The sequence below is a fragment of the Cetorhinus maximus genome, chromosome 32, assembly GCF_964194155.1.
Source record: "Cetorhinus maximus chromosome 32, sCetMax3.hap1.1, whole genome shotgun sequence".
Classification (NCBI taxonomy): Eukaryota; Metazoa; Chordata; class Chondrichthyes; order Lamniformes; family Cetorhinidae; genus Cetorhinus; species Cetorhinus maximus.
The window spans coordinates 5,461,345-5,485,873 of NC_135910.1; the positions used below are offsets into that span (position 1 = coordinate 5,461,345).

General features: G+C 46.1%; 1 protein-coding gene across 1 annotated transcript in view; it reads right to left on the reverse strand.

Moving 5' to 3' along the window:
* Positions 1–5,514: 5,514 nt before the first annotated feature.
* paf1 (PAF1 homolog, Paf1/RNA polymerase II complex component) overlaps positions 5,515–24,529 on the reverse strand; it is a 45,730-nt gene continuing 26,715 nt past the window's right edge. The window contains exons 10-14 of the mRNA XM_078533330.1: positions 23,618–23,734; positions 19,401–19,529; positions 18,747–18,858; positions 10,722–10,803; positions 5,515–7,609 (exon numbers count right to left, since the gene is read on the reverse strand). Of these exons, the coding sequence (XP_078389456.1) occupies positions 7,191–7,609; positions 10,722–10,803; positions 18,747–18,858; positions 19,401–19,529; positions 23,618–23,734 (859 nt within the window). The 3' untranslated portion in view covers positions 5,515–7,190. The remainder of the gene's footprint in view (positions 7,610–10,721; positions 10,804–18,746; positions 18,859–19,400; positions 19,530–23,617; positions 23,735–24,529) is intronic.

Consider the following 24,529-nt stretch of genomic DNA (forward strand, 5'->3'; position numbering starts at 1 on the left):
TTTATCCCATCACTGATATTTTTATAATTAAGAAGCAGAAGTATTGTTTAATGCCCATTGATGTTCTCCAGGCTGTTCACAGGCCAATCTTGGTGAGCTGGTATCCCTGTTGGGAATCATCGCCACTAATGAAACATCAGGCAAGATGCTGCTTTAAGAGACAGGGTGAGTGATCAGTCAGATGGTCCGTTTGCCTTAGCGCTTTGCTACTAGGACAGAGCTAACCCTGACTGAACAGACACAATGAGAAATGTGCCCGTAGTTGGTTACAAACGTAGTGAAGCTGGAACAAGTTCATCAGTCTTCCACTAAGCAGGGCCCTGTTAGTTTAATGGCAAAAAGGAACATGTTTAGTGAAAGCAGCACTTGACACCTTTTTGGAGCAATTAAAACCTGACACAAGGGTAGATTATGATACACAGGATGCATGGTGAAGCTGGGAGGGGCATCACAGAACTGAATGAGGGCCAGCGAATTGTATCAATAGGTAAATAATCGGTTGATTAAGGTGTAAAGCCATGCTCCCCATGTCGGTGGCAACTGTCCTGTGCACCCCAGGAGCCCCAAAAAGGCAACAATAGCAGCAGGTAGAAGGGAAACCCTAAACACGCGCAGACGGGATGGAGCGTGACGCTGAGCAAAGGGAGGGAGGGAGGGAGGGGAGCAAACATGGGCAGTGGGACGGGTGATGCTGCTAGACACCGTGGATCCTGACTGCATGGGGTTAGGGGAGCAAAGTTGGAGAGTGACAAACTGGGGTGAAAGAAGGGGAGATTGAAGAAAGCTGGGATGGGGAGGGAACGAGTGTTCCAGTGGGAGACACATCTACTTCAGCAGCGGAAAGAAAAGTGCATAAAAGAGACTTTTTTCAGTTGCCTTTTTTAAAAAAAGTATATTTCTAGATTCAGTTTGTAGGGAATTAACTGCACACAAGACCAACGAGTGAACTGGAATCCTGAAAGCTCACTGGGCTCAAACAATGATGACTTGAGTGGTAATCTTGGCATAATGTTGCTTATTTAAGTGAATTAAGATGAGAAACCCACCCAATTACCTGTAGCAGTCTACACACACCTTCTCAGTCTTTAATTTAAAAAATGCCTCTATTTAATGCTAGTGCAATCCCATTCTGGCCGAATTAAATCCTGAGGGTACACTACCTATCCATGGTACTGGGAGCTGTTCTAAGACTGTGCTGAGAAGAGGTTTCCCTCTCTCTCGCTCTCTTACGCACAGTGGCCTCTCCGCCAGCAGAAAAGGACTGTATATTTTCTGATTATAATCCTTGGAGCATCTTGAGACATTTTTCTACATGTAAAGGTGCTGCATAAATGCAAGTCATTGTTGTTGTAAAGTCTAACAACATTTGCTACCATAATTCTTTGAAATTAAGCTAAGTCTTCTGCCTTGGAATACACATTTGGACAAAACATGTTACACACATACACACTTGTATAAGCAGTGGTGTGTTATGGCCTGGATTACCTTCCCCACTACACCTCACTAACCCCCGCCCCCATCCCCTTCCCACCATCCCAACCCTCACTAGAGAAGGGATTGGGCAGATGGTCTGGCTATCTGTCCATCTCACTCCAGCTTCCCCCCCTTAGGTCTCACTTAATGTGCAGGGTTGGCTTAAGAACATTCCACCCAAAGGGATGGCTGCCAGTGCAAAGAAGGGAAATGCAGGGATAAATGCCGAGGGTCACCCATGGCAGCACCAGTGGGAGTTGTGTCGGAGGGAGAGCAGCTGGAGAGTGGCAGCTGCAGAAACAAGGCTGCTCGGTTTCCAACAGAAAATCAATTCTGTTCAAGATGTTTTGAACCAGGCTCCAACTAAATGTGCCCAAAAGCCTTTGAGAGTTGAATTGATTTGATTCAAACTCACAGTGTGAAACCATGTATGCTTCCTCTTTTACGATCAGCCAACTTGACCTCCTTTGTAACTTTCAGAGTGTAAATGTTTCCGTGTTGTTCACCTTTGCAAGATTAAATTTCCAAAGCAAGTGCCTGTCCTGCAAATGGAAACTCTCAATCTCTCCTGTGCCTTTCACACTCCAATCACCATCCACCGCCCACACCCCCACCAACAGCACAGGGTGACAAGCACCTCTTTTGGTCTCACCTCCTTTCACACAGCTGTCCCTTACTGATCTACTGGAACCCAGAGTCAGGGGCTGCCCATCGAGTGTCAAACTTTGACCCAGTCACCTCCAGACTTATCACTGCTCTTGCAACTCCCCCTACCTTTACAGTCTAGACCTACTACTTTCTGGATCATTTTAACAGAGAGCAGGAATAACACCAGGCTCCTGCACAACCGATCATCTCAAGACACCAAATGCGAAGAGCATAATGTTTCCCTTGTCCTTTAAATATTTTCAAAACCTAGGGCCTCAGCTCTGCTGTTACTGTATCCTCCAACCCTTCTCAATCGGTCAGGTAGCACTCCATCCAATCCCTTACTCCACAGATTCCCTTCAAACTTCACACCCACCAATCACTGATCTCATTCAACTTAAGCCAGGATTTACCATAGATGTGCTGGCTACACCTCTACAAGTGACAGCTTGATGAGGGAAATAGTTCACCAGGGAGACAGCAACGCTGGTGTGCACGGGGTTGCTAACAAAGTGGAGACTGGTGGCTTTAGTAATTGTAATGGCTGCCTCAGCCTACATTAGGTGCCAAGGCTCGATTGCAAACCTAGGCCACTGCTTCACGTTACATGTTCATCATGACTCAAGGCTTCACTGCCCAGAATCCTGCTCCATGCAGATTGTTGCAGATGCTGTGATTGCCCAGCAGGGCATACCCTGGGTAAATTGCTGTAGAAACACCAGCAGCTGCTCCCTCCCCCCACCAAACCCCAGCTGTTCAGATAACGCAGGCCAGAAAGCGGGCAGAGCGAGAACGAGGCAGCAGGCTTATCTCCTTCCCCAGCACAAGCATAAGGCCACATCAATCCCAAGCAGCTTGAATTGAGATCTGCCATCAGACTCTCTCTTCCTGCTACAGGTAGTATGCCAATTAGCAAGAGTAATTAAATAGCAAGGGCACAAACTGTACCCAAGGGCCAAGAAGCTCCTGTAGGAGAATAAACTGATCTCATTTCATTGTGACTTGAGTGTCTGCTTGATGATGCTGTATAGGCCAAAGCACAGCAAAGGATGGGCATGCAGTGGTGGCTCTGCAGAGGGCAATGGTAGCAGGCTATGAGATTGTGTACATGGATATGAGGGTTAAAGGGTGACTTGCAGATAACCGAATGCCTTGTGTACTGAAGTGTTGCAGCAATATCCTCTTGGTTTATGTCATCCTTCTTCAGGGCTCTTATTATTTCATAGATTTGTAGCCTTCAGTAGATTGTTCTCTGAGATGATAGGGTGAGGTGATGAGAGGCTGAGTAAATTGGGCCAATACTCTCTGCAGTTTAGATGAATAAGAGGTGATTTCATTGTAACACACGAGGTACTGAAGGGGCTTGATAAGGTAGACTCAAAGGTTGTTTCCCCTGGCTGGGGAATCTGGAACATGGGGGCAGAGTCTCAGAATAAGGGGGCGATCATTTAGGACTGAGATGAGTCATCGCAGCTCCAGGACATCACTGCAGGAGTTCCTCAGGCTAGTGTCCTCCAACCATCTTCAGCTGCTTCATCAATGACCTCCCTTCCGTCATGAGGTCAGTAGTGGGGATGTTCGCTGATGATTGCACAATGTTCAGCACCATTTGCAACTCCTAAATGCAGCAAGACCTGGACAATATCCAGGCTTGGGCTGTCAATTGGCAAGTAACATTTGCGTCACACATGTGCCAGGCAATGGCCATCTCCAACAAGAGAGAATCTAACCATTGCCCCTTGACGTTCAACGGTATTACCATCGCTGAATCCCCCACTATCCTATCCTGGGGGTTACCATGAACAGACACTGGACTGGACTAGCCATATAAATACTGTGGCTACAAGAGCAGGTCAGAGGCTAGGAATCCTGTGATGAGTAACTCACCTTCTGACTCCCCAAAGCCTGTCCACCATCTACAAGGCACAAGTCAAGAGTGTGATGGAATACTCGCCACTTGCCTGGATGAGTGCAGCTCCCACAACACTCAAGAAGCTTGACGCTGTCCAGGACAAAGCAGCCCACTTAATTGGCACCACATCCACAAACATTCACTCCCTCCACCACTGATGCACAGTAGCAGCAGTGTGTACCATCTACAAGATGCACTGCAGGAATTCACCAAGGCTCCTGAGACAGCACCTTCCAAACCCACAACCACTACTATCTAGAAGGACAAGGGCAGCAGATAGATGGGGACACCACCATCTGGAGGTTCCCCTCCAAGACACTCACCATCCTGACTTGGAAATATATCGCCGTTCCTTCACTGTTGCTGGGCCAAAATCCTGGAACTCCCTCCCTAACAGCACTGTGGGTGTACCTACACCACATGGACTGCAATGTTTCGAGAAGGCAGCTCACCAACACCTTCTCATGAGCAACTAGGGATGGGCAATAAATGCTGACCCAGCCAGCAAAGCCCACATCCCATGAATGAATAATAAAAAAAAACAGCCTTTCACATGGGACTTTATCAAATGTCTTTTTAAAATTGAGGTTCAGCAGGTTGTACATTCTAACTGGGTTATCCCAGTACAGAATTGTTAAAGCACAGAAGGAGGCCATTCAGCCCATAATGCCTGCACCGGCTCCCTGAATGAGCAATTGACTTAGTGCCATTCTCCTGCCTTCTCCTCGTAGCCCTGCACATTCTTCCTTTTCAGTTAAGTCTAATTCCCTTTTGAATGCCTAGATTGAACCTGCCTCCACCGCACTCTCAGGCAGCGCATTCCAGACCTTAACCATTCACTGCGTGAAAACATTCCTCATGATGTCGTTTTTGCTTCTTTTACCAACTACTTCTAATCTGTGCCCTCTCGTTCTTGCTCCTTTCATGAGCGGGAACAGTTTCGCCCTATCTACTCTGTCCAGAACCCTCAGGATTTTGAACACCTCCATCTAATCTCCTCTCAGCCTTCTTTTCTCCAAAGAAAAAAGTCCCAACTTCTTCAATCTATCTTCATCACTGAAGTTTCTCATCCCTGAAACCATTCTCGAGAATCTAATCACTTCCTGAAACAAGTTATTTGTACAACGCTCTGAAGGAGAGCAGTCAACATGGATTGAGACCGGACTTTGACCGAGTGGACAATGTTATACCCCAATCTCCAATGGGCATTTTATGAAGTTCCACAAGAAAGGCTATTAGTAAAACCCAAAGCTGTGGGGCATCAGGATAAATCCTGAGGACAGTTAAGAAATTGGGTGAACAGGGGAAGTGAATGCTTGTTAGAGAGGTTACAGTGGTGAGCCGACAAGTGGGGTGCAACATGGCTGAGAGTTAGAGCTAGTATGGTTTCCAATTTCTATAAATGACCTGAGCCGAGAAACTCGGCATAGAGTAATCAAATTTGTATGGCAAATTGTTGAACAAAATATGTAAGCGGGTCGAACAGAGGCAGATGGAATTTAATTGAGAAAATGACAGGTACTAAACATAGGAAAGATAGGCAATCCACATGCTGCATGAATGGGGTCAGAATAGCGGTGGATGGAGCTGAAAGAGACCTCGGAGTCTTAGCATTCAAAACTCAACATGTCCAAAAATGTGCAGCAGAAACCAACAGACCCAATACAACACTGAACAAGAATCAGCACAGCATAGTAAAAGCCAGGCAAAGTGAAACTATCTACAGTACATTTGCCAGACCACATAGAGCACTGAGTCACTTGCTGGTCTCCAGGACCAGGAAGGAGATGAACATTGCAAGCAATGCAGGCATGGGGTTGGTCCCTTGTTGCAGAGATATCAATCATGACGAAAGATTAGAGAAACTCAGGATTTTCAGCCTGGAAATTTGGCATAGAATTTGTAGAAATAATGGAGCTAACTAATGGAATGGAAAGAGCAAATTCAGAACTTTACTTTAAAGCAAATTAAAAGTATGGGACATGGAGATATAGAGTAAAATATGCAAAAGACGAATGTGGAGTCGAAGTCAGGAAGTTCATTACTTCAAAAGTTACCAACATGTCAAATCATTAAAAACAAAAACAGAATTACCTGGAAAAACTCAGCAGGTCTGGCAGCATCGGCGGAGAAATCATTAACTGATACAGCAAAGGAGAAACTTTTAAGGCTACTTATGGTTGCATGGACTATGATGGGCTGAATGGCCCCAGACCTCTGTAATTATCTTGTGATTTGGTGGTTACTATCCTCTAGGGACGCTGCAATTTTCATTTCATTTACATGAACTGGGATACTAACAAATAACAGGTCTAGATGAGCGCCACTTTTTGCGCCTTCAACATTGCATAGAACACAGAAACAGTGGGATGAAGGGCTGGCTGGTAAAGTTCCCACTCACAGCAGGGGCACCTCTCTCTGCAACATGAACTCGCGCAGCTCATGGTGTCTAACCTTCAACTGTCAAAACTCTTTCTAACTCTCCCAACCTCACTGAAGAGCTGGGAAAGATGCAGAGATCACACAAAGCCATGAATAAATGGAGCATTTTTTTTTAACCCAATCATAAAACGTTAACAATCAGGCTAAGCCCAGAACCTGCAACAAGTATGTTCCAATCACATCCAGAATTGGAATCAGCACTAAAACTGTTCCACAAAGTTCCATACTGTACAAATTTCAGAAAATTTAGTACAAAAGTAAGATGAGCTTCTTGTCAACAGGAATATTTCAATTCTCAAATGCAGTGTCTGGTCTGAAACTGGGAACTCGGGTCCCCAAATGTCTCCTTTTGTATTTTAACCGTGCACATTCCGCTGTCACCCCGCCCCCACGGTGTCAGGTTTAACACAATGGGTTTTTATTATCTATTTAAGGATGTCACAGAACATTGCAATTTTATACAAATGCTTATAAAAATGAGCTTAAACATCAGCAGTTAGCCAAGTGTTAAAATCTTGCACATTCGCTATGTACCTGGGTCAGTGGCTCGAGGCTTCAACATACAGAACTGTGCTAACTTTACTCACCAAGTGCATAAACAGATAGAGAGGGGAGGGGAGGGTCACTGATATCCCAAAGTATCAGTGAATCTATAAGATGATGTCCCAATCCATTCGAACCCACTACAGCCAGCCAGTAGAGAGCTGAACTCTTTTCAGTCACTCTCGCTGCCACTCCCCTCATTCTCGCTCGAATCCGTACCCTGCTCACTGCCACTTTGTGCGGCATGTTGGTTCTCATTGTCAGACAGCTCGCTGCCGCTATTGGACGCGCTCCTGCTGCGGCTTCTGCGCTCTTCCTCCTCACTCTGCTGCTCATCGTCACTGCCACTCTCCTCCCGGCCACTCTCATTCTGCCGATCCTCGTTGTCACTGTCGTCGTCACTGCCAAAGATTTCCTCCTCATCACGGGCCTCGCGAGCCTGCCGATCGTCCCCACTGTTGCTTTCCGCATCGCTTCCACTCTTGTTGCTCGCTTTCTCCTCCTTGTCCTCTTCCCGTTCACTTTCACTTGCTGAGTGCTCGTCCGCACTGTCTGCCTTCTCACTGCCACTCTCCTTGTCCTTTTCATCTTCTAATGAGAAAAAAAGAAAGACTTGCAGTTATAGAGTGCCTTTCATAACCACCGGACATTGCAAAGTGCTTTACAGCCAATGAGGTACTTTGGAAGCAAGCTCCCACAAACAGCAATGCAATAATGTGGTGTTAATCGAGGGATAAATATTGGCCAGGACACCAGAGAGAACTCCCCAGCTCTTCTTGGAAATAGTGCCATGGGATCTTTTACTTCCACCTGAGAGAGAGCAGACAGGGCTCCGTTTAACGTCTCATTTGAAAGACAGTGCTGCATTCCCTCAGTACTAAACTGGAGTGTCAGCCTAAATTTTATGCTCATGTCCTGGAGTGGAATTTGAACCCAGAACCTTGGGCCAGAGGTGAGAGTGCTATCCATTGAGCCACAGCTGACAAAGTATCAGTCAGGCAGAGAGTTCAGATCCCACGACACTACCCCATCCTCCCACATTGAACAGAAGCAATATACCCCTGCAGGGTCACAGCTTATTATACAAAATACTCAAAGCAAGTTCGTTGCAACCATCAAAATATTAATAAAAGTAACATAAGTCCACAAATGCTCAGGGGCTTGGTGCATGTGAGCAGTCGGTGATTTACACTGACTTTTCAGGAAGTTGACACACTGAAAGGTGGAAGTCATCGAGTAAATTAATGACCATCAGCTCCTCATTAGCTTAGTCGCAACAGGCACTGTGGACCCAAGCCATACACCAGAAGGTGCACCATTGATACTGGGAGAGCTCATATCAGGCAGGACAGCCACGCTCCACCAGCTAGTTAATGTCCTACCAAATCACACCTACGTACCTCAGGCAACACCTTCAGGGTAGGAGGGGGAAAAAGAAAAAGAAAGAACCATAACCGGGAGGAAGCTTCACAACCTCCAGCCTGGGCCTGAAGCCAGGCACCAGGGTCCCACAGACTGGGGGCGGAGGGGGGGCAGCAGAAACTAGCAGCCCAAACTAGGATTGTCAACAGGAGCTAGGTCGAGTGCAATGGAGGCAGCGCCAAAGTTACACATTGAACTGCATCAGGATGTGCAGAGCAACTTCAATGAAGTGCAGGAGATAGGACAGTGACAAGTTAGTCAGTAACCATGGGATGAGCCAGTATAGTGAGCGCCAGTACGCCATCCACCTGTGCAGGGCATCACCGTCAAATCCCATCCCATCCTCAAGCAACATCTCCTTCACAATCTTCTGATCACCACACCTTAAAGCTAAGGTTGTTCTCCTTGGAGCATAGGAGATTGAGGGGAGATCTGATAGAGGCGTAGGGAAGTATGACAGGTTTCGATAAGGTGTGCAAAGTTGTCAGCTGATGGTACAAGGACGAATGTAAGGTTTTTGGCAAGAAGTAAGGGGCGGGGGTACGTGAGGAAGAATTTGTTTTACCATTGAGTGGTGACGACCTGGAACTGACTGCATGCCAGGGTAGTGAATGGTGAATCAATGATTTCAAAAGGAAATTGGATAGGCAATTGAGGGAAATAAACTTACAGGGTTAGGTGATAGAGCAGGGGAATGGGACCGACTGGTTTGCTCTAGTAAGCTGGCATGGACTCAATGAATGTCCTTCTCCTGTGTCGCAATGACTCTATAGATACTTTCCAACTGCTATTAACATAGTTGCAGAAAGAACACAAGAATTAGGAGCAGGAGGAGGCCATTCGGCCCCTCAAGCCTATTCCACCTTTCAATAAGATCATGGCTGATCTGATTGTGGCCTTAACTCCACTTTCCTGTCTTCCCCACATAACCCTCGACTTCCTCACTGATCAAAAATCTGTCCAACTTAGCCTTGAATATATTCAATGACCCACCCTCCACTGCTCTCTGTGGAAGAGAATTCCACAGACATTCCACTATTCCTTCTTATCTCAGTCTTAAATGGAAGACCCCTAATTTTTAAACTGTGATCCCTGATTCTAGATTCCTCCACAAGATGAAACATCCTCTCAGTATCCACTCTGTCAAGTCCCCTCAGGATCTTATATGTTTTGATCTGATCACCTCTCATTATTCTAAACTCCAATGAGTATAGGCCCGACCGGCTCAACTTTTCCCTCATAAAATAACCTATTCACCCCAGGAATGTATTGAGTGAACCTTCTCTGAACTGCTTCTAATGCAACTGTATCCTTTGTTAAGTAAGAAGACCAAAACTATACACAGTACTCAAGATGTGGTCTTTCCAATTGTAGCATAACTTCCCTACTTTTATATTCCATTCCACTTGCAATAAACAACACCATTCCATTTGCCTTCTTAACCGCTGCACCTGCATTCCAATATTTTGTAATTCATGTACCAGGACAACCAGATCCCTCTCTATTTAAATATTACACTGCTTTTCTATTCTTCGTGCCAAAGTGGACAAGTTCACATTTTCCCACATTATACTCCATACGCCAATTTTTTGCCCATCCCCTGTGGTGCTCCACTAGTAACTGCCTGCCGACTGAAAAATGACCCACTTATTCCTTCTCTCTGCTTTCTGTTTAACTAACCAACCCTCTATCCATGCTAATATGTTACCCCCCTACACCACAAGCTCTTATTTTGTGAAGTAAGCTTTAATGTAGAAACTTGTCGAATGCCTTTTGGAAATCCAAGTACACCACATCTACAGGTTCCCCTCTATCCATGTTGCTTGTTACTTCCTCAAAGAATTCTAATAAATTAGTCATATACAATTTCCCTTTCACAAATCCTTGTTGACTCTGTCTGATTGTTTTATGATTTTCTAAATGTCCTGCTACTTCCTCCTTAATAATAGATTCTAGCATTTTCCCTACGACAGATGTTATGTTAATTTGCCTATAGTTTCCTACTTTTGGTCTCCCTCCTTTCTTGAATAAAGGTGTTACATTTTCCAATCTGATGGGCCCCTTCCAGAATCTAGGGCCAAACTGATAGCCAGCAATGGTGCAGGGGTGGCCTAACCCAGGGGTGGAGGGGTGGTGGAATGGGCAGCGGACAGGAGACTTGGGGACAGATTATTGTGGGGGAGAGCCGGAAGTTGCAGATTTCATTGCAAGGAGTGCGCACCCTTTGCCTGCACCTTCACTGATCGATGAAAGGAAACTCCATCTGGACAAACATCATTACCTGATCCCGGGATCTCTGTTCCATGGTCCATTTCCTCTTCATCCTCTGGCTCGTGATTCTCCAGCTGAGCCCGCCTGGCTTCCTGTGGGACAAGAGCACAAAGTATTGAGGCAACGATCTCCAGCCTCAGGATTCTGGATCCTCAGCAAGGCTGCACATTATCTCCACCCTCCTCCCCCTCCTCTAAAGTCTACCGCTGTGCAACTGCATCACCTTTGGATTAACCCCAATTTGATTTCACAGATCTCACTGGGCATCATGACATTCTAACACTGAAACAGGCCATACAGTCCAACCAGTCCCTATCAGTGTTTGCCCTCAACGTGAGCAAGTTGTCCCGCTCCATTCCCATATCCCCTTTACTCTTCATCCATCTATCCAATTCATTATGGAATGCTGAGTTTTTGCCTCAACCACCTGCAAGTGAATTTCAAAGCTTCACAACTCTCTGTAAAGAAGATTTTCCTGTCTTAAATCTCCACATTTAATCCTGTATTATTAAAAAAAGACTTGTATTTATATAGTGCCTTTCACGACTGCCGTGCATCTCAAAGCGCTTTATGGCCAATAAAATACTATTGAAGCATAGCCACAGCTGTAATGTAGGAAACATTGTAGGATGTCATCCTAACCCTTTAACAGCCAGAAACAATTTACTTCTACCTTAAATAATTTTAAACATAGGAACATAGGACTTAGAAGCCGCAGTAGGCCATTCAGACTTTTGAACATATGAAATACAAAATCTATCACATGATATTGTTCTCATTGGTGGAAGGGTCGAGAACTAGGGGACACCAATTTAAAGTGATGACAAAAAAAGCAATGGCAACATGAGGAAATGCTCTTACATAGCAACTGGTTAGGTCTGGAATGCACAGCATAAGAATGTGGTGGAGGCAGATTCAAAAGGTATTAGGTAATTATCTGAATAGAAAATATTTGAAGGGCTAAAGGTGGGAAAGTGGGACTAGCTAGCTCTGTTGCAGAGAGCCAGCACAGAGAGGATTCAAAGGGCTGAATGGCATCCTTCTGTGCTGTAACCATTCTATGATTCTATATCCAGGGCCCAGGAGAGAGGGGTGCGCAAGGTGCAAAACACCGAGGCCTGTACTCTAGAGGCCCTGGCTCATTGGCTGAGTAGCCTGTCAATCAGGATGTTCTACACTGCAATGTCCAAAGCAGCCAATCAGGTGAGTAGACCATCCTGATCATCAGGCTATTTGGCCAATGGTTGCTGCTGTTCTGAAAAATCATTGGCTGAAGTGCCAGATTCCCCAGTCCCTCCTTTCTTGCTTACCATGTGGACTTTCTGTTTGGGCGTGGCTTTCCTCACTCTTCTCCAGCCCTGACTGGAGGCTGCTCAAGTACAAGGTCAGTCAAAGCGACTGGGCCTCTTCAGTTTAGCTTACCCCCACAAAGCCTTTATATTACCAACCACTCCTACAAGTCCACCCTCAGTCGATGATGTCTGTGGCCCTCGCTCTTCCCTACCGGCCTTGCCTTAGTCCCTTAGACAATGGTGTGGCCCTGGCTTCCCCTGTGTGACAGTGAGATAGCGCGAGCCAGAGGGTGAGAGAGGATGTGAGAGCGCACGAGCGAACCCAGGGACTGGGAGTGAACGGAACCCACACACACACACACACCCTCCCAAAAGCCTATCCAGACACTGGGCTGGGAGAGGAGGAAAGCCCAGGCTGAAAGACAAACCACTTCCGACCCCACCTTTCACATGAATTCCGCCAGGGCCAGCTGGGAGCCTGCACCACCAGGGACGAACACGAGCTCAGCGTTAGCTAAATCCAACTCCTTAGCGTGGTCCCAATCCCCTCCCCTCCCCCCTGGTGACCAGGACCTGGGGCCAAGTCAGTCTGTCTCTAGCTCTGCTTCTTAAGCGAAGAGGCCAAAAAGATCTTATCAGCTATTCCTGCTGCTTGGCACTTTTTAAATGGTCATAAATATTAATTATTCATTTAAAAAAAATGATCAATTTATTGCTTTGATGTTGCTTTTCTTTTGCTCAGCAAGTCGTTTATGTTTCCTTCATACTGTAATTGTTTTTTCTGAAATTCGTGTTTTAATGCTGTGCCAAATCAGGTCTCAGGCAGCAGCTGTTGTGTTACTTGAAGGGGAAGTCTGACTGCATTATGGAGGGCTGGCAAAAGGGGTCATTTTTGCTCCGATAGAAATGGCAAATGTTGGAAATGCTCAGCACATCAGGTGGTATCTGTGCAGAGAGAAACAGAGGTCACTGAGCCCCTCGTCAGATCTAGTGCAGACCGTGGACCTGAAATGCTGACTGTTTCTCTCTCCACAGATGCTACCTGGCCTGCTCAGTTATTTCCAGCATTTTCTATTTACGTTACAGATTTCCAGTCTCCGCAGTACTTTGCTCTCCTGTTATGTGCTCCATGCTGGGCGTTTGTACGTGTGGCTAGTTTCAATTTAAAGTGAGAAAATGTTTTTTATTCAATGCAATGTGTATTTTTTCTGCTAACAAGCCCACTTGTGTGGAGAGAAATTATTACAGGTGAATTGTCCGGTGCTGGTTTACTGGAAGGTTTTGCCATTTTTAAACTTGGAAGTGAAATCAGCGGAAGAATTTTCCCTCTGTCGGGGGTGGGCGGGGGGGAAGTGCAGGAGTGGGCATGTGCAGGCTAAGTGCTGCCTCAGGAAGATCGGTGCTAAATTTAAAAATGGTAAAAGTACAGAAATAAAACTTCCCTGACCTGTCCCCTCATGTGACACTATCACATGAGTTGGGACATGTCCATCACTTTTAATCAAACTTTTATTAAATTTTTAAAAAATCCTCATGAAACCTCATCCCGCCCGTGGATGAGGTTTCATGCTTTTTCTGAAGCCCGCCAGGGCTCCCGGCCTGCCCGCCAACCTGAAGGTTGGACAGGCAGGTCCATTAATTACTTCAATTAGTTTTTAAATGGCCTCAATTGGCCCTTGACAGGTCGGCGGGCGCACAGCAGATTCGGCTGCGCCCCCGCCGACCTGACAATTGAAATGAGGAGGGGTGATGTCGGGAGTTCCGCCTGACGTCATCCCGTGTCGGCGAGCAGGCCTCGCCCCCCTGACCTAAATATCGTGGCCCAGGAGTCATGCACCAATCGAATATGTCACTTGTTAGGCCAAGATATTCTCAGTTATACATGAGGTAATTGTCTGCGGTGTTTGAGAGGGTCAAGTCTTTTGAATGTTGCTGTCTGGATATTGCTTTGGACCAGGTTCAAAGAAGCAGGGCTGGTTATATAACATGAACAGCCAAGTTGTGCAATTGTCTGACAAAGCCATGGTTGTAAAGTGCCTCACACTGAAACCTGAGCCTTCAATGGGTTTCACAAATAGACGCACAGCGTGCAAAAGCCAAAAGGTTTTGCTAAACCTAGATAAAATACTTCAACCCCACAGTGACGATGGTTCCCAGTTCTGGACACTGGAAAGATGTGGGGGGGGAGGGTTAAAAGGGGGGGAGGGGGGTGGAGAGAGAGAGAGAGAGAGAGAGAGAGAGAGAGATAGGGGGCCCAGAAAAAGGTGCAGTACCACAGCCAAAATTTCTAATCCTGGCTCTGGCTATTTTACCCTGGAATCTGTGTCGTTCTTGCAAAATCTTGCAGAAAAATCTTGTCCTGCTGCAGGGGAAATGCACGGGGCTGGCACAATGTATCAACATGCTTGGATCTACCATCCACTGAAATGCTGGTCTACCCTCATCCCAGCTTGCCAGCATTTGCTGATGGCAGTTGTAGTGAAGGCCAAGGGGTTGCAAACAGCAGAGAGGTGAGGTACTGTTTCCTGAAGCTTGCACTGAGCTTCTGTGGAACAGTGTAGGAGACCACGGATAGAGGGGGAGTGGGGAGGCAGAATTAAAGTAATGAGTTTAAGGAAGCCTGGGGTCACACTTGCAGACAGGGAGGAGCAACCGCCCAATTTCTCCAGTGTAGAGGAGGTCACACTGTGAGCAGCGAACTGAGGTGGAGGACCTACTAGATCATGGTCTTACCTGAAAGGAATGTAGGGGCCCTGGACAATGGTGCGGGTGGGCTGGGGGGGGGTTGGTGGGGGTGGGGGAGATGAATGGGGTGGGGTGGAAAGTGTGAGTCTGGCTAAGTGTTTTATCTCCTGTACTTACCTGAGAAGACATCGGGGAGAGGTGTTGGGGTGATGTAAAAAGGATCGGTACTTTTGTGATTCTGAAAAGGGAGGGGAAGGCATGTTTGGTGACGGCAATATATTGGAAATGTTGGAAGGATGAAGTGCCAAATGCAGGGGCTCGTGGTGTGGAAGATGAGGACAAGTGTGAGACCAGCACTGTGGGGAAAAATGGTGATGTGGGTGGAAGCGTAGGGAACACGTACTTGGTCGAGGGTCTGAAGCTTCAGGGAGGATAACTTCGGCTGAAGAGGACATTTTGGAAGCTCTGGTGTGGAAGGTGGAATTGTCGGCAGAGATCCAATGGAGACAGAGAAACTGGGGAAAGGGGATTGCATTCTTACAGGAACAGGGTGGGAAGAAGAATAATTAAGGTAGATGTGGAAATTGGTGGTTCTAGTAATAGATGTCAGTGGACAGTCCATCCCTCCCTGGTGATAAAAGTCCAAGAAGGGAAGGGAAGAGTTATGGACCATGTAAATGTAAGGGAGAGGTGAAGATGAAGAGGCATTCTACATCAGGACGAGATCTTAAAGCAACAATGACAGTTATCGATATACAGGGGAAAGCGATCAATGAAGAAACTGAATAGAATTGGCCCTTAACCCCTTTTAATATCATTTAGTTCTGAGAAAAGTTTTACACCAGACAAATGAACTGTCTTGTGCTCCCTCTTTCAACAGAGGCTGCCCGGCCTGCGCAGTGTCCCAACATTTCATGTTTTTGTTTCAGATTCCCAGCAGCTGCAGTATTTTGGTTCTTTGGCCGGTGACACACAGTTAACCATAGGTCACCAATGTGGGGACACCTGGGGCAGAATATTGCGCTCGTCAGGCGGGCGGGTGCACGCCCGACCCGAACGAGTGTAAAATGACGCACGATGACGTCGGGCGAGCGTCCTGACATCATCGCGCACTCACGTGATATTTCGGTCGGCGGGTGCGTGGGGGAGTTGGCAGTGTGCCAGCCGGCAATTAAGCGGCCCATTAAGGCCCTTAATCAACTAATTGTTTGGAATTTTTCACGGCCCGTCCAACTGTTTGGTTGGCGGGCGGGTGGGCGAAAAGGCCAGGCAGCCTTTGCATTTTTGGCAAAACCCCATCCAAGGGCAGGATGAGGTTTGTCCAGTGATTAAAAAAATAAAACCTTTTTGCGCTCATACTTTACATGCCTCTGCTCAAGTGACAGAGTCACATGAGGGGACGTTTTCATTATTTTAAAATTCTTTGTATTGATAAAAATCTTCAGCTCCCTGAGGCAGCTCTGTGCCTCGGGAGGCTTTTAATGCGCGCACCCGCTAACTTCAGCGCTCACTCCTGCCACCCTCACCCCGGCAGTGCTGGGTGCTGCAGCGCGTGTTTCATGCTGGCTGACTGTTAATTGGCCAACCCGCGTGAAATCCATGTCGGGGCCCGATTGTGGGCGGCGGTCAGCTTCGTGGCCGCTCCCAAGCCCGCCTGCTGCGCCCGCCCGACGAGGGCAAAATTCTTCCCCTGGAGTACTGAACACAGATCTAAGGAAGGATATACTTGCATTGGAGGCAGTACAGTGAAGACCCACTAGATTGGTTCCTGGAATTACAGGGTTGACCTACGATGAAAGGCTGAGCAAGCTGGGTCTATACTCCCTGGAGTTTGGAAGAATGAGAGGCGATCTCATTGAAACATGGGGCGTAATTTTGCCCCCGTTGGGCGGGCTCGATGGGAGCGGTCGGGAAGCTGACCGCCGTCCGCAATTGGGGCCGGACCGCAATTTCATGCTGGCAGGCCAATTAAGGCCCGCCCAGTGTGAAACATGTGTTTCAGTGCTGAGCGCTGCCTGTGGGGGAGGGAGGGGGAGAAGGAGGGCGAGAGTGCAAATTCGCACATGCGCGCGGGTGTGCGCTGGAAAAGCTCCCTAAGGCACAGAGGTGCCTCAGGGAGATGGAGATATGCAAAATCAAAGATAAAGATTTTTAAAATGTTATAAAACATGTCCCCGCTCTGAAATGCTAACATTTTTATTTTGTTTTTATTTGCTTTTGGAAACCTCACCCTGCCCGTTTCCTAAAAAATGCAAAGGCTGCTTGGTCTTTTCGCCAGCCCGCCAACCATAACGTTGGACGGGCAGCAAAACATGTCTTTCAATTATAACTTTAATGGCCTTAGTAGGCATTTACATTGTGGGCAGGCATGCTGCCGACTCCAGTGCACACCCGCCAACCGAAATATTGTGCGAGTGCTCGATGACGTCAGGATGCTTACCCGATGTCATCGCACATCATTTTACGCTCGGTTGGGTCGGGTGCGCACCTGCCCGACGAGCGTTACATTCTGGCCAGAGAGTTCTGAGGGGGCTTTAGAGGGTAGACACAGAGGCTATTTCCCTTGCCTAGGGAGTCTAGAATACAGGTGCACAATCTTTAATAAGGGGCTGAGGCTGTTGCCTCACAGCTCCAGGGACCCAGGTTCAATTCTGACCTCGGTGTGGAATTTGCACCTTCCCCCCATGTCCATGTGGGTTTCCGCCAGGTGTTCTGGGCTTCCTCCCACCATCCAAAGGCGTGCTGGTTAGGTGTACTGGCTACAGTTAAATTGCCCCTTTGTGTGTGTGTGTGTGTCTGCGTCTGTGCACGTGCCCTGTGACGGACTGGGTGTACCCCGCCTAGTGCCCACCGCTTGTCGGGATAGACTCCGACTTCCTGCGACCCTGAGTTGGATAAAGCGGTTCTGGAAAAGTGAAGTGAGTGATTATTTAGGACTGAGTTGAGGAATTTCTTCACCCAGAGGTTTGCGAATCTTTGGAATTCTCCATGCCAGAGTGGTTGTTCCACCACTGAATAACTTTAAGGTTGAGATGGACACACTTTAGTCCCTCCGAGAATCAAGGGATATGGGGAGTGGGCGGGAAAGTGGAGTTGAGGCAGTATATCAGACATGATCATATTGAATGGCGTAGCAGCTCGAGGGGCCATAGGGTCTACTCCTGCTCCTGTTTCTTATGCTCTTATGAATAGGGGGAAAGAACGTCCCCCAGCATAAATACACAGGTAGATCAGAGACGGGCAAGAATAAGGTGAAGGGAAGGGAGGTATTGAACAGGTCTGGAGAATATAAGCGAGGCTAAGGTGATGAGAATATAAACTACATTGGGAAATGCTTTCCAAAAATATTTGCTGACATCCTGTGACATTTCTCACTCGGTCAGATGAGGGACTGGAGCTCAGAATGGGGAAAGTAAACACACTGTTCACGACTTAAACACAGAGGATTGTGGAGCAAACTGACCTGGGGCAGTGAGGGCAGATAGCGTCAGTTGAGATGGAACAAGACATGATTTGCAGGGGAAAGTGATCCAAGGGGTGGGAGGGATGCAGCAGACAGACTGGCCTCAAGGGTTTTGGGGGTTGGGTGGAACATCCATCCTGTACATTTCAACATAATCTTCACAAGTTGATAATTCATACCCTGTGAGACTGTGTATGGGAGGATATCAGGTCAGTGAGGAGAGTGTATTTACCACCAGGAACCCCCTCACTTCATGATGGTATAACAGAGACTGCAGCTCCTCAGTGACCTCCATCTCCCATGGACACTGCTCTGTGTCCACTGCTCCGTGATGAAAGACTGCTGCTTTATGTGTTGAAGAATCAAACTGGGGCTGGTCAGTCATTCCAGGACAGGAATCTAAGCTAACGTCAGGACCCCATCATTTTGTTTCATCAGCGAACATGATCCCCAGGTAACAAGTGGGAGCTGACAGGAAGGTGCAGGTCAGGCATTACTGAACACAGTCAGCACTGTCATTAGCTGTATTTCAGGAATCACACTCTACTTCAGAATGGCTGAACTGATTTGCCAGCATGCAGCTGGTTTCACCTACCTGTGCTTCCAGCTCTTTCTCATTCATGTCTCTATGTTTTACCACCAGCACCGCGTTGGTGTTTGACTGAACTCCGTGACCTCCCTTCGCACGACGCTTGCTCAGGCGTACTCTGTAGAGACAAACAACAGTCAGCTAGCTGGAAGCTAAACCATGGGGAACTTCACCAATCGGCATGGTGTAGACGAGGGGAAATGCTCCCGACTTTGAAACAGGTTAGAGTGGAAACATGCAAGGGGAGTGCGATCACTGGGGAAAGGCACTGGAGGAGGTTGCAGTGGCTGATGGGGTCAAAGGGCAGCCCCCTGCAGCTGGCAAGGTCAAAGGGCAGCCTGTGGGCTTGGTTGGGGGAATTGATGTGCAGGAAGACAATGGAAGGGGTTAGCTGGAGGAGTGGAGGGCAAGAGGAATTGGAGGGTAGGTTAAAATCACCAGAAATGAGGAGCTCCTCAGTGTAGAGGCTGTGTGAGAGATGAGCAAATTACCGTTAACTGGATGCTTTTGAGGAGGACGCAAGGGAAGGAGGGAAGCAGGTGTGATTAACAAATTAACTAAGGTCCAAGTGACTCTTGCCAGATGCTGCACTCTGGGATAGAAGTTGTCCCCGTGCCTGGCTGTGACATTGCAGTGAGGGATTGTTTGCTCTCAGCTCACCTGGTCTCAAGCTCGTTGTAGTAAACTCCATCTCCATCGCGGAAGATGAAGAAATAGTTTTCCTCGTATCCTTTGCTGGCTTTGTTCTTCACGTTCCAGTTATACTCTCTGGATATTTTATACTCGTACCTGTAAAAGAAAAAACGCATTGAGTAGGGGACGGAGAACTATCTCATCTCACACCCAAACCCTTTACACTGTACACTGTAACTAACCCAGTGCTGTACTTGCCCTGGGAGTGTTTGATGGGACAGTGCGGAGGGAGCTTTACTCTGTATCTAACCCCATGCTGTACCTGTCCCGGGAGTGTTTGATGGGGACAGTGTAGAGGGAGCTTTACTATGCATCTAACCCTGTGCTGTACCTGTCCTGGGAGTGTTTGATAGGGACAGTGTGGAGGGAGCTTTACTCTGCATCTAATCCCATGCTGTACGTGGCCAGGGAATGCTTCAACTAGCCATTTACTTATTTCAATGCCCTCCATGTATAACTGTGCTCAAATCAGTGCAGGCCCTAGTTCATATTTAGGGACTTACTCTTTGTCAGAATTGTTGCAATTCAGTCTTATTCTGAATTCTAATCATAAGACGACTGTTCTGTACCTGAACTGTGCTGGGAATCCTATATCGAGGGGTGTGGAGAGGGCTTTAAACTAAATAGTGTGATGGTGGGGTGGGTGTTCACATGAAGGGAGATTTGGAAAGTGAAAGGACAAGGCAATAATGTAGGGTAATAATTAGAGTGTGACAGGAAGGGAGAGTGTGTACAAACATAAGAGTGCACCAACAAATAAGGTCAGAGTAGACAAAAAGACAGAATGAAATGCCCTTTATCTGAATGCTCACAGCATTCATAATAAGATGGATGAATTGATAGCGTAAATAGAAAAAAATGAATATATGATATGATAGCCATATTACAGAAACGTGATTGCAAAGTGACCAAGGCTGGGACCTGAATATTCAGGGGTATTTGACATTTTGGAAGAACAGGAGGAAAAGAAAAAGGAGGTGGGGTAGCTCTGTTAATGAAGGATGAGATTAGTACAATAGTGAGAAATGATCTTGGTTCAGAAGTTCGAGATGTAGAATCAGTTTGGGTGGAGATAAGGAATGGCCAGGATAGTAGTTTATAGGCTCCCTAACAGTGGCTATACAGCAGGACACTGTAGATATTAGAAATAATGGGAGCTTCGAAGAAAGGTACTGTAATAATCTTGGGTGACTTTAACCTTTACATCAATTAGACAAATCAAATGAGAAAAAGGAAGCCTGGAATTTGTAGAGTGTATTTGGTACAGTTTCTTAGAATACATTCTGGAACCCACCAGGTGTAGTATATTGGATTAATGTTAAATATGTAAATAGATGATCTACATCACATGGCAGAGTATGCTAAGAGATAGTTCTATGTCAAGTCTTGTGCTAAGCCATGTACTGTACATGTAGAATGTTCAATAAGAGGTAAAATTTACCAATAGCCTTGCTTCCAGCAGTCTCTATCAATCTTGACTAAGGACAATTGCACCTAAGATCCACAACGGTGATAAGAGGCCAAAGACCAGGCTATTTTGGACCCGGTAGTGTGTAATGAGACAGGGTTAATTAAAGTAAAGGATGCTCTAGGCAAGTGTGATCACAACATGATAGAATTTCACATTTAGTTTAAGTGAGAAATGTGGGTTCAGAACGATTGTCTTAAACTTAAAGACAATTACAAGGGTATGAAGACAGAGTTGGCTAAAGCAGGCTGAATAAATAGGTTAAATGGTAACACAATAGAGAAGCAGTGGCAGACATTTAAGGAAATATTTCATAATCCTCAGCAAAGATATCTGCCACTGAGGACGAAAAGCTCTACCAGAAGATGCACCATTAAGAAAGTTGAGGGTGGCAGTAAATTGAAAGAAAAAGCGTGCAATGCTGAAAAGATGAGTGGTAGGCCAGAAGATTGTGAGTTTTAGAAACCAGCAAAAGATAACTAATAATATTAATAAAGGGCAAGAAATGAGACAAAACTAGCAAGAAATATAAAAACAGATAGTAAAAGCTTCCACAAGTATATATAAAGAAAAAGAGTAGCTAAGTGTGCATTGATCCCTTAGGGGGTGAGACTGGGGAATTAATAATGGGAAACGAGGAAATGGCAGAGACTTTGAACAAGTATTTTGTACCCGTCTTCACCTTGGAAGACACAAATCCCAAGAAAAGCAGAGGAACAATTGCCATCACTGGAGAAAACATAATGGGGATACTAATGGGACTTTAGGCTGACAAGTCCCCTGGACTTGATGGCCTCCACTCTGGGATCTTAAAAGAAGTGGCTGCAGAAATAGTATATGCATAGATTGCGATCTTCCAAAATTCCCCAGAGTCTGGAATGGTCCCAGCAGATTGGAAATCTGCAAAATAAAAAAAACACCTCTGTTCAAGAAAGGAGGGAGACGGAAGCAGGAAACTATGGACCAGTTAGCCTAATGTCTGTCATTAGGAAAATGCTAGAATCTATTATTAAAGAGGTAGTAGCAGGACATTTAGAAAATCATAATACAATCAGGTAGAGGCGACATGGCTTTACAAAAGGAAAATTGTGTCTGACAAACTTATTGGAGTTGCTTGAGGATGTAACTAGCCGAACAGATAAAAGTAGATGTAGTGTATTTGGATTTACAAGTAGGGTTCTGTAAGGTGCCACATAAAGAGTTACTACACAAGACAAGAGTTCATGGTGTTGGGGATGATATATTAGCGTGGCTAGAAGACTGACTAACTAACAGGAAACAGAGAGTCAGGATAAATGGGTCTTTTTCAGGATGGCAAACAGTATTCTACTGGAGTGCCACAGGGATCAATGCTGGGACCTCAACTATTTACGATCTATATTAATGACTTGGATGAAGGGACCGACTGTATCATAGCCAAATTTGCTGACGATATGAAGATAGGTAGGAAAGCTCCTTGTGAGGAGGATACAAAGGGTCTGCAAAGGGATATAGATAGGTTAAGTGAGTGGGCAAAAATTTGGCAGATAAAATGTATTGTGGGAAAATGTGAGGTTATCCACTTGGGCAGGAAGAATAGAAAAGCAGAATATCATTTAAATGGATCGAGGCTGCAGAATGCTGAGGTACCTAGGTGTCCTTGTACACGAATCACAAAAAGTCAGCATGCAGGTACAGCAATAATTATGAAGGCAAATGGAATGTTGGCCTTTATTGCAAGAGGGATAGAGTATAAAAATGCAGGGTATTGGTGAAACCACAATTAGAATACTGTGTAGAGCTTTGGTCACCTTACTTAAAGAAGGACATATGCACACTTGCATTGGAAACAGTTCAGATAAGGTTCACTAGGCTGATTCCATGAAGGGGTTGTCTTATGAGAAAATGTAGAGCAGGTTAGGCCTATACCCATTGGAATTTAGAAGAATGAGAGGTGATCTTATTGAAACATATAAGATTCTGAAGGGGTTTGACAGGGTGGATGCTGAGAGGATGTTTCCCTCATGGGGGAATCTAGAACTAGGTGGCACAGTTTTAAAACGAGGGGCTTCCCATTTAAGACGAAGATGAGGAGGAATTTCTTGTCTCAGAGAGCTGTTAGCGTTTGGAATTCCCTTCCCCAGCGAACAATGGAGGCTGGGTCATTGAATATATTCAAAGATGGGTTAGACAGTTTTGTGATTGACAAGGGAGTCAAGAGTTATGGGAAGCAGACAGGAGAGTGGAGTTAAGGCCACAATCAGATCAGCCATGATCTTATTAGATGGTGGAGCAGACTTGATGGGCCGAGTGGCCTACTCCTAGTTCTAAAGCTCTTATGTTCTATCACATGCTGTACCTGCCCTGGGAGTGTTTGATGGGGACAGTGTAGAGGAAGCTTTACTCTGTATCTAACCCTGTGCTGTACCTGCCCTGGGAGTGTTTGATGGAGACAGTGTAGAGGAAGCTTTACTCTGTATCTAACCCCGTGCTGTACCTGCCCTGGGAGTGTTGTTGCGGACAGTGTAGAGGGAGTTTTACTCTGTATCTAACCCGGTGCTGTACCTGCCCTGGGAATTTTTCAAGCAGCTGGTTACTTATTTCAGCACCTTCCCCGTATGACTGTGCTCAAGCCCCGGTACATTTTTAGGGACTTCCTCATTTTCAAAATTCTTGTTGTTACAATGCAGCGTAATGTCTTACTTTACCACAAGGACACAGTAACCTGCAGACTTACACATCCTCAGGCATGTAATCAATGCATTCCTCATTGTCTCTCTTCCGTTTCCGTATGGTGTCCTCATTTGGAAGGAAGTAAGCAACAAACTGGTTTCCTTCTTCGTCCATCATACCCCTGGGCGGAGAGAGAGAAACAGTTCCATTTCAACTTGATCCACATCAGACAATCTTAACAATGAGTTCAACAATTACAGATCTTAACCACTGTTCCCATTTGCTAGGACAGCAGCTGAGGTAACAATTCTGCTACTCCCATTTACAGCTCCTCGAGACACATCTTTTGCTTCCTTACTTGCTCCAATATAATCTCTTCTACCTTACACTATCATCGCTTTCATTAGCTAATCTTCACTGTAACTCTTGTCACCACTGGAATGTCTAGTCGTGGCCGTCATGGAGAGGCGGAGGGGATGGGGGCGGGAGACTTGCCTGGCTGGCAGGAGATAATGAGTGGTGCGCCACAGGGATCAGTGCTCGGGCCTCAACTTTTTACAATGATATCAATGACTTGGATGAAGGGACAGATGGAATGGTCGCTAAATTTGCTGATGACACAAAGATAGGTAGGAAAGTAAGTTGTGAAAAGGACATAAGGAGGCTACGAAGTGACACGGATAGGTTAAGCGAGTGAGCAAAGATCTGGCAAACGGAGTATAACGTGGACAAACGTGAAATAGTCAATTTTGGCAGGAAGAATCAAAAAGAAGCATATTAGCTAAATGGTGAGAGATTGCAGAGCTCTGAGATGCAGAGGAATCTGGGTGTCATAGTATATTAATCACAAAAGGCTAGTATGCAGGAACAGCAAGTAATTAGGAAAGCTAATAGAATGTTATAGTTTATTGCAAGGGGAATTGAATACAAAAGTAGGGAGATTATGCTTCAGTTGTACAGAGCACTGATGAGATCA